Here is a 12,218-nt window from a genome sequence, read left to right on the forward strand (position 1 = left end):
GCTCTTTTTCCATTTTTAAACTCTAAAGTGCTCAAATGTCCTTCGAAAGAAATTGAAATTGTTTTTAGATATATACTTTTTACAATGGCACAACCAGAGAAAGGATCTCCAGTATAGCCGATTTCACATTGGCACGTCGGATTGTGTTTAATAACTGTACATTGTGTATGTACACCGCAAGCGCCGATGCAAGGATTCGTGCATTTCTGATTGGTACAAGCTAAATCAGCTGGACAGTCTGAACTACTTAGACACTCGGGACGGCAATTAGGTGGTCGCCCCAAGTAGTTAGGCAAACAGGAGCATGCAGGTGAATCGCCAACTTCGACACATTTCGAGTTGGGTCCACATGGTGAAGGTACACATGGATTACCAGGCTTAGGTACTGGCACGTCCACTACATACATATACACAGGCAACAGGAAGATAGTACATACAGGTAGATGGACAGTCAGGCAGCAGGCAGGCAGGCAGGCAGTGTTGGATAGGTTTTGTATACCGTAGTAGTGTTTTCATAGTTTGTTGATAGTAAGTTTTAGATGACATAGTAGTAGGTAGAGTAGATAGGGTTTTACACAGTCACAAAATACATATTTATAAGGTACACATAAAAGTAGAAAAATGTAATAAAAAGAGAGAAATACAGTTAGATATATATATATACATGCAAGAATATGAAAAAGGGCTGACCGCAGCTGACTTTGCGTTAGAAGCGCGTTGCTTTACTAGAAGTCTAAGGAGCAGTGAGCTTAAAGTTCAATGCACCCATTCCTACTTCTAACGCCAAGCTACCGCAGGTCGGCTACACAAAAACTACACATGCTTACGTTTAATTTTAATACATCTACTGAAGGGATCGCCGGTATAACCGGGTGCGCATGAGCACGCCGCATAATGATTAATGACTTGACAGCGGGCATCACTGCCACAAGTACCAGGGCAAGGATCAACACATTTCTGATTTTGGCATGCAAGATTTTGTGCGCAGTCTGAGGAAACAATACATTCGGGTTTGCAATTCGGCGGTGAACCAATGAAATTTGTCTGGCAGGAGCAAACAGCATGGCCATTCACCTCACGGCATTGACTGTAGGGACCACATGGTGACGGTACGCAAGGATTAGTGTCTTTCGGGGCTGTACGGGTAATAAAGATAATGGGTTGTGTGAGTAAGTAGACGACTTGATGGGAGAATTAGTAAGATTGATGCAGTTCATACTTGGTGCTGGCGGTAGTTGTGGTATTTCACGGCAAGCGCTTAGTGGATTACCCGTGTAACCCTGTAGGCAATGACATGTTGGCGCATGATTATTCACCCGACATTCCGCATTCAAACCGCATACACCTGGGCAAGGATCTGTGCATTTGTTGTTTACACACGATTTGTCACGTGGGCAATCGGAGTTGGCAATACATTCAGGACGGCAACCACTATACGGATCTCCAAAGTATTCGGGCAGGCAAACGCAGGAACCAGCGCCGTTGCGCTCTTTACATTCGGCATTAGGGCCGCAAGGTGAGGGAATACAGGGTGTAAGACGTTCCTCGGGTATAGCGGTGGCTAAAGAAGTTAACAAACGAACGACGGTTAATGAGTGTTCTTTCCGAAAGAAGGGAACATAAATGCTTACGCGTTGGATTGCAGCCAGCGAAAGGATCGCCGGTAAAGCCAGTATCACAACTGCACACTGGAGAATGATTTACGACATTACAGAAGGCATTGAAACCACAAGAGCCCGGACATGGATCTTTACAACGCTCATTTATGCAAGCCAAATTGGCCGGACATTCTGAGTTGAGCGTACATTCGGGACGGCAATTTGGTGCACGTCCTACAAAATTCGGTAAGCATGAACAGACTGGCGTTTCGCCAACAGCGCGACATTGTGAATTCGGTCCACATGGACTTGGAACACAAGGATTTGTTGGTCTTGTAGGCAAACGTGGTTCTTCTTCTAAATAATATATGTAAAACGTTAATAAATATGACCTAACTCGTATTTGAAGAAGCAATGGTCTTACGTTCTTTGATCAAGCAACGTATGAAAGGATCTCCTGAGTAGCCAGGTGGACATGTACAAATCGGATTGTGGTTTGTGACCTTACAGCGTGCTTCGTTGCCGCAAGTGCCCGGACATGGGTCTACACAGCGCAAATTCACACAAGCCTTGTCCTGCGCACACTCGGAGCTAACCGAGCATTCGGGGCGACAAGACGGCGGTGCACCAATATAATTGGTAATGCACGAACAGACTGCATGACCGTTCACTTCACGACATTGGCTGTAAGGGCCACATGGCGAAGGACGGCAAGGCTGCACGGGTTCGATGTCTGTGAAAAATTTACCGAGGTTACTAGATAGTTCATTTCTGTATATAATGTTAATGAGAACACTGTACGTTTTGGTTGTTCGCGACAATATTCCGAGGGGTTACCCGTATAACCCGATGGACAACTGCAGCTGGGCGCGTGATTAATTACGTGACATTCGGCACCAACGCCGCATACTCCTGGACATGGATCGCGACATTTGTTGTTCATACATGCGAGATTCTTCGGGCAGTCGGTATTCAATACACATTCGGGACGGCATTCCGTGTATGGATCTCCAGAGTACTCAGGCAAGCAGGTACAAGCGCCAACGCCGTTTCGTTCCTTACACACAGCATTCGCACCACAAGGGCTGGGATTGCAAGGCATTGGAATTTCTGGCGGTATATTAACTAATGTGCGGGGAGGAAATAAAGTGTTTATGTAAGCGTCGCATTGTGTCAAAGCCTAACTGATAATACTAATGAAACTCAAGCATGTCTATGTGAAAGCTTACTTTGTGGACTACATCCTGAGAAAGGATCACCCGTATAACCATCCAAGCAGCGGCAAATTGGTCTATGATTATTTACAATACATGTTGTATATGAGCCACATGAACCCTGGCAAGGATCTTGACAGCGTTGATTGATACAAGCCATATTACCGCGACACTCCGAATTCGACGTGCATTCGGGTCGGCAATTCGGTGCTCTGCCGATGTAATTGGGCAGACACGAGCACACAGCTTGACCGTTTGCATTCGACACTTGACACTGGGAATTCGGACCGCACGGCGATGGTACACATGGATTTATGGGATCTCTTATAATAGGACGTTCTACATACATATATCGTATATACACATATACAGCGTAAAGTATTCAACATGCAACCAGAAGAATATCCATAAAAATGAAGATACATAAGCAAAAGAGAAAGAAAAGTTCGAATAAGTAACAATGAAATGAGATGGATGGATAGATGGCGACTAGCAGAAGAGCGCACGATGCGTTGTGAAGCTCTCTACATAAAATGTCATGCAATAAATAAATCTAATAAACTTCGCAACGCATTGTACGCCCCCTGCTATGAGTGAAAAAGCGCAATGTTCTTACTCTCTTCGTAGATGCAGCGTACGAAAGGATCACCGGTGTAACCAGGTGTACACGAGCAAATCGGATTGTGATTGACGACGCGACAAAGCGCATTATTTCCACAAGTACCGGGGCAGGGATCTTTACAACGTTCATTGATGCACGACTTGTCTTGTGCGCAATCAGAGCTGCTCATACATTCCGGACGACAGTTGGGTGGTGCACCCAAATAGTTCGGTAAACATGAGCACACTGCATGACCATTGACAGGTCGGCAATTGCTATACAGCCCACAAGGCGATGGCTGACAAGGGTTGACAGGTACCGGAGGTTCATCTATGGTTGTGATAAGAGTTGTGGTTTTGTCAGTATAGGTGTTACTAAGCATAGTGGGTTAGTTAGGGTCTTACATTGCGGGGGTGGCTCTGGTATGGGTGAGCAACCGCTGATGGGATTTCCAGTGTAGCCGTTAAAGCATTCGCAGTTCGGTGCATGGTTAAGTACAACGCATTCGGCATTACGCCCACACATACCCGGACAGGGATCGATACATTTGTTGTTGATGCAGGCGCGTGTCTTCGGGCAATCCGAATTAATGACACACTCCGGTCGACATTCAACATATGGATCGCCAAAATATTCGGGTATGCATTTGCATGAGGCCGCGCGTTGGCGCTCCTCACAAATGGCATTCAAGCCACATGGACTGGGTCGACACGGTTGAACTGGTTCATCGGGTACTGTAAATGTTGTGAATAATTTTGTTTAATAAGGTTTTGCTCAGCTGAGTGGGGGGCAAAAATTGATTGGGACATACTTGGTATGACTTTGTAGCAGCCAGAAAACGGATCGCCGGTGTAACCCGGTTCGCACATACAAATCGGCGCATGCGCACTGACTTGACAGCGTGCATTGTTGCCACACGATCCCACACAGGGATCGGCACAACGTGTATTCATACAAGCCAAATGCGCAGGACACTCCGAATTGATTGTACATTCCGGACGGCAGTTCGGCGGACGACCAATATAATTGGCCACACACGAGCAAACAGCGCCGGAGCTGGAAGCGCGACATTGTGAATTCGGGCCACAAGGACTGGGGACACAAGGGTTTTGTGGTGGTAAACGCGGCATATCTAATGGTTCTAAAAACAAGTAAAAGCTCGTTAGTGACTGCTGGTCTACAGGGACTATTGCACGCGAATAACATACTTCTTTCAGGTAGACATTGCTGGAATGGATCGCCAGTATAACCATCAATACAGCTACAAATCGGTGAGTGGTTGGTAACGCGGCAACGTGCATTCTGACCACACGTGCCGGGACATGGATCTTGACAACGCATATTAATGCAAGCCCGGTTCGAAGCGCATTCTGAACTGAGCATGCACTCCGGTCTGCAATTCGGTGGTTGACCCCTGTAATTGGGTAGACAAGAACAAACAGCGCGATTGCTTGCCACACGGCAAGTACTGTACACACCACATGGTGAGGGACGACAAGGATCTCGTGGTATGGGCAAATACATATCTAAATAATATTAAGCAAGTAAAAGAGAGGGAAACAAAGGAAGCTTTGTTAGAACGAATCACATTTTGCATTTGTCGACATTATGTGACATACTTGAGGGTTTCTCCTGACAGCTACGCATCGGGTTGCCCGTAAAGCCGGATATGCAAGTGCAAACCGGTATATGATGCGAAACGCGACATTCCGCATTGAAACCACACAGACCTATACATGGATCGACGCATTTCATATTTACACAAGATTTCGTGGACACACAATCGCTGTTCTGTACGCATTCGGGTCTACAATTTATATACGGATCACCGAAGTAATCTTGAATACAGGTGCATGAACCAGCACCATTACGATTTCGGCAAATAGCATTTGAGCCGCAAGGCGATGGATTGCATGGATCGGCGGGTATATCAGGCACTACGACTATAAACCGGATAGAGAAAATACAGATGGCGGGGATAGTGATGAGTGTTTTTGATACAGTGATTGAGGTTTTGTTGAAAATATACTATATATACATATTGCAATGGGTATGCACCGTAAATAATAATGAAAATATACAAAATTTAAATACATACAAAAATAAGCAGATCTTGAAGTCAGCAATCGAAAAGGCTATTTTAAAAATTCTGATAGCTTTGGCAAAAAGTGGAATGGATCGAATTGAAAGGATAACAAATGAAATGAAGTGGAATTGAAATAAAAGTATATAATCAAGGAAATAAGTGGAAATGGCTTAGAATGAAATGGAGCTTGAGTCAACTGAGGAATGTGAATGGAAAAACTGGAACCAAAGTATGGGAAATGAGAAAGGAAATCAAATGGAATGAGGGATGATGGGAATGAAAAATCATATTTTTTTATTAATAAGTAATAAACCACATGGAAGCTAATGATACCGAAACGAAAGCTTTAAATTCAAAAATTTTCACTTTTCGATTTCTGACTTAAAACCAACATGATAAGCTTATATCTAAAGATCTTCCGGAATGTCAAAGTACTACTTAAACATGCAGGAAATAGAAATAGACAATTACAATATAAATAAGCAAAAACAACAATAAACAGGCACATGAAAAATTACATATTCGGAAGGAACCATTAACCTTTACAAATGCAAACTGAAATAAATATATAATATTAAGATTGAAGAAGTCATTGGCATCAGTGAACACCAAGCTTTGGAATTTGTTTTGTTCCCAGAAAGCAGGAAGAATAATAAAATTTGAAACAGGTACTCACTTTGCGGTGTATTGCAACCAGCATACGGGTCACCTTCGTAACCCTCGAGACACGAACATACAGGCTTGTGATTTTGTGCTGTGCAAAGAGCATTAAAACCGCAAGCGCCAGCGCAAGGATCCTCACAACGTTGACGTATGCAAGCGCGATTCGATGGACAATCCTGATGGATAACACATTCCGGACGACAATTGGGCGGTGCACCAAACATACCCGGCGAGCAACTGCAAGCAGCACGATTATCGACTTCGCGACATTCGGCATTAGGACCGCAAGGGCTGGGTAAACATGGATTAACCTTTGGTGGAGGTTCGCGCGCTACGGATAACAGAGTTTAATTAATAAAGGTGTACTAAAATATGAAATAAAATATGTTAAAACTTACGTTTCGGTGTACATTGTTCGAACGGATCACCCATATAGTCGACGGAACATGAGCATATTGGATTGTGATTCACCACCTGGCATTTGGCATTGAAGCCACATGTGCCAATACAAGGATCTACACACTTTTGATTGATACATGCCAAATTTTGTGAACACTCCGAGCTGACAACACATTCTGGACGACAGTTGGGTGGAGCACCGAAGTAACCTACTTGACAAGAGCAGGCTGGACGACCATCCACCACGCGACAAATACTATTGGCACCGCACGGTGTCGGTTCGCAAGGGCTGAGTGGTCCAATGGCTGTAGCGAATACAATTAAATAAAATTTAATATTAGTCAAAGTAGTAAAAAGCATAAAATCTTGCCGCAAAACTAGTAGTGTGTATACTTACGGTAATCTTCACGTTTACAGCCGGTAAATGGATCACCTTCGTAGCCGCGGACACAACTACATGTCGGTATATGATTGACCACAGCACACTCGGCATTCGAGCCACAGGTGCCAACGCAGGGATCGCGACAATGCTGTTTGATACAGGCCAAAGACGATGGACATTCGGCATTATAAACACATTCCGGACGACAACCGGTGGTGTAGGGATCGCCAATATATGGTTCAATACAGCTGCAGCGTGCCTCGCCGTTACGTTCACTACACAACGCATTCTCACCACAGGGGCTTGGATAGCAGGGATCGATGCGGTCTTTTGGTTCTGTAAAATAAAACAAAAGGTGTTAATCAAAATCCCTTCCACGTTTTAACGTTGTTACTTACTTTCATCGATTTTGGAACAACCGACGAAGGCGTCTCCTTCATAACCCTGTTCGCAGCTACAGTGCGCCGCATGTGCGATCACCGTGCAACGGGCATTGTGTCCACATGTATTCGCACAAGGGTTTTGACATTTCTCCTGTATACACGCCTTGTCGGCTGGACATTCAGTATTTAGCGTACATTCTGGGCGACAATATGGTGGACTGCCAATATAATTGGCAACACATGAACACACTGGACGTCCTTGTTTTATTTGACAAATGGAATTGGGTCCGCATGGCGACGGTACACATGGATTTTCGGGTTTGCGTTCAGTGTCCGTGCGTTCCTCTGGTATGCGACTACATGACACAAATGGATCACCCTCAAAACCGGGTTCGCAGGAGCAAATTGGATTGTGGTTTAAGACTTCGCAACGTGCTTCTACACCACATGTACCAGGACAAGGATCGGCGCAACGTTGATTAATACAAGCTTTGTTTAGTGGACACTCAGAGCTTACAACACACTCTGGTTGACAAACTGGCGGTGAACCCTTGAAGTTCGGCAGACATGAGCAGGCCGCATAACCGTCGGGTGAGGTCAAGCAACGGGAATTGGGACCACATGGTGATGGTTCACACGGATTACGTGGTCTGTCTGCTGGTCTTTCTGGTGGCAAGTAGTAAGGATTGCATTGTACTGCAGCGTCACCTGTATAACCTTCGACACACAGACATACAGGAGCATGATTTACAATGCGACACATAGCGTTAATGCCACATACGCCTACACATGAGTCCACACATTTCGAGTTGACGCAGGATTTATCAGCAGGACAATCGGAGTTAAGCACACATTCTGGGCGGCAACCGATGAAAGGATCGCCAAAGTAGCCCGTACGACAGACACAAGTTAAGGCACCATTGCGTTTCTTACATTCAGCATTAGCGCCACATTGCAGTTTTTCACAGCTCGGCGATGGCGCCGGTACGAACGGTGATGGTGGTGAACAGTGCTCATATGGATTGCCATATAAGCCAGGTGGGCAACTACAGATGGGATTGTGTTCGTAGACATTACATACAGCGTTGTGTCCGCATGAGCCTGGGCATGGATCCAAGCAGCGTTGACCCAAGCAAGCGCGATCGAAGGGACAGTCTGAGTTAGAGACACATTCAGGACGGCAACGTGGATTTTGTTGAGCATTAGGTCCAAAGCATGGATCGCACAATGCTACACCATCACCGTAAATGGAGCAAACATCGTGTGGTCCACAAGGTGATGGTGCACATGGATCTCGCGTCACATTCTTTAGTACGCCAACAGGTATACATTGACGGAAAGCATCACCGGTGAAGCCATCGAGGCATGCACAGAGTGGTGTGTGTTGTTGTACTCTGCAAATGGCATTGATGCCACACACTGTGCCAGCACATGGGTCGATACATTTGTGGTTGATACAAGCCTGTGGGGTGCCGCAGTCTGAATTGATGTCACACTCTGCGCGACAACCACTCTGTGGATCACCCAAATAACCAGGCAAGCAAGAGCACACGGCGCGATGATTTAATAGCTTGCATTCACTATTTACACCACAAGGGCTAGGCAAACAGGGATTACGGCTTGGGGTCTTCGGTATATCTAGCGCGTAACAGCGTATGCCCGGATTACCAGTGAGTCCAGCATTGCACGAGCAAACGGGATGATGTTCTTCCACGCGGCAATTGGCCCCTTGACCGCAAGCACCTGGACAAGGATCATAACACTTGAAGCCCATACAGGCTCTATTGTGTGGGCAATCGGCATCCACTTGACATTCATATCCATGACAGCCTTTAGTTGAGGTAGGATCTCCAGATAAACCATCAGGACAGATGCATGCACTTTGACCATCACCAGCAACAACACATTCAGCATTTGGACCACATGGATTAGGTTCACAAGCGCTACGAGGTGGCTCGCGACAACCCTGATAAGGATCACCAATATAACCTGAACGACAATAACATTCCTCGCGATTTCCGGTAACATAACAGTCAGCATTACGGCCACATGGACCTGGTGTGCATAGCTCATCGGAAACAGGTGGTTTTTCACAAGCCTTAAATGGATTGCCAATCTTGCCATCTGGGCAGAAACAAACTGGTGTGCGTGAGGAATCACAAACTGCACCCGGACCGCAAGGGCTAGGATCACATGGATTCACAGGTTCGATGCAACCGCGTATTGTGTTGGGACTTTCGACATAACCTGGCAAGCAAGTACATTTTGAGAAACCGTTGCTGAGCACAGCGCATTGTGTATTCGGTCCACAAGGTGATGGATCACAAGGACTCTTTGGCACCTCACACGGCACCAGCGGCGGTTGACCTTCATATTCGGGTAAACAGAAGCAAGTTGGTGCGTCGTTCACCATGCGACAACCAGAATTGGGGCCACAAGGATTCGGACGACACTCATCGCCTTCGGGTACTGAAAGTAAACGTGGATGAATTTATTTAAAAATTACACATTTCGTAAACTTTGTGCATAACAAAACTAGCGGTGTTTGGTACTTACTGCAATTCTTGAACGGATTACCGGTAAGTCCTTTCGGGCAGTAACAAATAGGATTGCCATTATCCAGCTCACATAGCGCGTTGACGCCACACGGATTCGGCTCACATGGATTGGTGGGTGGATTACAAGCAACTTCCGGTCGACCGGCATAACCAGGTGGACATTTGCAGACACCGCGATGATTGACAACATCACACAGCGCATTGGCGCCACAGCGACACGGCGAAGCGCATTTACCATTAATACACGCCTGACTAGCGTCACATTCGCGATCCGCACGACAACCTTGCAGCTGCGAGCATTCGATGTAAGCCTTACCGACAAAACCGGCCAGACACCGGCACTCAATGCCATGATTGACAGGTATGCACTCAGCATTCTCACCGCACGAGTCCTCGAAGCAGGGATTGATACAACGACGATTTAGACGATCGCAGAGTTTCGTTGGCGGACAGTCCTCGTTGTACTGACAGACAGGCATGTGGTCGAGCGCTTTAGTGCATTGTACCAAAAGTAGTGACGTAACGCGGATTTTTGTGCGTAGTTGTTTTTGTTTGTTTGTTTACAGGGTGTGTTGTATGTGTTTTGTTTGGTTTTGTTTTGATTGTTTGGTGTATTTATAGGTTTCGTGGTGAATTTGTTATTTATTGTAGTTTATTAATTGATATAAATTGATTTTGTTGTTGCGGTGTACAGGAGAGTACAAATATTTTTTTACAGGTGATTGGTGTGAGCATATTTTACAGTGTTTTGAAAAAGAAAATTAAAGAAACAGTTGCGAAATTAGAACTTGCCACAAAAATGTTATGCATGTGGTGCGCAGTTTGCACAGAAGGATATAACAGTATAACTTTTCTCTTTTATTTTTTAGGGTTGTCAGCATCAATTGGAGCCATTCAACATCTTATGACAGCGTTAGTTCATCCCCATGGAACTCAGATCCACTATCAACACTGCCGTTGAATGACTCCACTGTTTTGCACACGACACTTACCTGGTTGACAGCCAATAAAACCGTTGCCTTGGTAACCATCCACACAGCTGCAGTCGGCCACGTGATTCGCGTTCATGCAAACCGCATTTTGCGCGCAAGGATTATGCGCATCGCAAGGATGCTGACAGCGTCGATTGATGCAAGCCTCCGTAATGTCACAATCAGCATCGCGCGTACACTCAGCTACACGAGAAGGGAGAAGAGTAATGCATTATTAGAAGCTCACACTCAATCGTATAACCAAAAATAAAATGCGCTTTCGTTCGGTTGCTTGTAAGTATTTGTTGATTAATATTTGTGTATTATTTTGATATTAAAAATTAACTGTTATTTTATTTTTTTTTTTGTTTTTAGAATGCATATGTATTAAATGAATGTAATGTTCGTTTGCTTACTTGTCCTATCCACGGGCGAGCATTTAATAGCCGGATTACCTTCATGCCCCTTGGGGCACGAACATATCGGCCGATGCATTTTCGCCACACACTTAGCGGTGGGCGCACAAACATTCGCAAATTCGCAAGGATTATGACATAGACCCATGTAACATGCTTCGTTCTCAATGCAATCATTGTTCGACTGACATGGTTCCGGATTCTTTGGTGAGCCGGGTGATTCTACTTGTTAGAGGAGTTAGAGAGTATTAATGCGTGTATTGTTATGCGGTAAGTAAATTTTGTTTGATATTTAATGATGTAAAATGATATTTATTAGCACAAAAAAGTAGGTTCACCAAACACACATAAATTACTGTCTACTGTCAGTATTGGTAAATTATAGGAAGTGGTTATTTACAAGTTGTGTTTCCTTTTTTTGCTTTAAATAGTGGAGATAGTTTAAGTATGCATGCTTAAAAATATGAAACTCAGTTCTTTAAATAACAAACACAAAGTCCTCATTTCTCAGAAATATAGTAGTAATAGTAAGAAACACGAAAAATGGTATATTTATGTACATATTTTTACCATTTTTCTCTTCTGCTAAAATATAAACAAAAGCTTAGTGAAAGCTTTTTGTAGAAAGCTTTCAGGAAAAGTCTTGAAAAGTAAAATAGCAACAATATAAATTTGTACTACCCTTAACTACACATTATTTTAAAATAATACTGCACCCATACCTAACAACTTTCACTAAAAAACACTAATTATGTTTCAAAAGTGAAAGCTCCGCATCAAATCACTAATAATACCTGAAACAGAAGTTTTGCTAATATAATATATACAATTTACTATAACATTTACAAATAAATAGTGAGCTTTGAAATCGAAAGCTCTACCGCTATGGAAAGCTTTCACTAACTAATTTTTTGCATACTTTTTATGGTTTCGAGATTTAAATGCTA

At 44.3% G+C, this 12,218-nt stretch overlaps 1 protein-coding gene across 1 annotated transcript in view; it reads right to left on the reverse strand.

Annotated features, from left to right (window-relative positions):
* LOC105231247 (uncharacterized) overlaps positions 1-12,218 on the reverse strand; it is a 195,721-nt gene that overhangs the window by 44,495 nt on the left and 139,008 nt on the right. The window contains exons 27-45 of the mRNA XM_049455526.1: positions 11,272-11,493; positions 10,877-11,059; positions 9,883-10,374; positions 7,342-9,795; positions 6,959-7,279; positions 6,561-6,866; positions 6,176-6,493; positions 5,033-5,356; positions 4,622-4,939; positions 4,225-4,554; positions 3,818-4,147; positions 3,429-3,743; positions 2,828-3,151; positions 2,400-2,723; positions 2,023-2,331; positions 1,632-1,955; positions 1,220-1,561; positions 828-1,136; positions 77-397 (exon numbers count right to left, since the gene is read on the reverse strand). Of these exons, the coding sequence (XP_049311483.1) occupies positions 77-397; positions 828-1,136; positions 1,220-1,561; positions 1,632-1,955; positions 2,023-2,331; positions 2,400-2,723; positions 2,828-3,151; positions 3,429-3,743; positions 3,818-4,147; positions 4,225-4,554; positions 4,622-4,939; positions 5,033-5,356; positions 6,176-6,493; positions 6,561-6,866; positions 6,959-7,279; positions 7,342-9,795; positions 9,883-10,374; positions 10,877-11,059; positions 11,272-11,493 (8,166 nt within the window). The remainder of the gene's footprint in view (positions 1-76; positions 398-827; positions 1,137-1,219; positions 1,562-1,631; positions 1,956-2,022; positions 2,332-2,399; positions 2,724-2,827; positions 3,152-3,428; positions 3,744-3,817; positions 4,148-4,224; positions 4,555-4,621; positions 4,940-5,032; positions 5,357-6,175; positions 6,494-6,560; positions 6,867-6,958; positions 7,280-7,341; positions 9,796-9,882; positions 10,375-10,876; positions 11,060-11,271; positions 11,494-12,218) is intronic.

The sequence above is a fragment of the Bactrocera dorsalis genome, chromosome 1 (assembly GCF_023373825.1).
Source record: "Bactrocera dorsalis isolate Fly_Bdor chromosome 1, ASM2337382v1, whole genome shotgun sequence".
Lineage (NCBI taxonomy): Eukaryota > Metazoa > Arthropoda > Insecta > Diptera > Tephritidae > Bactrocera > Bactrocera dorsalis.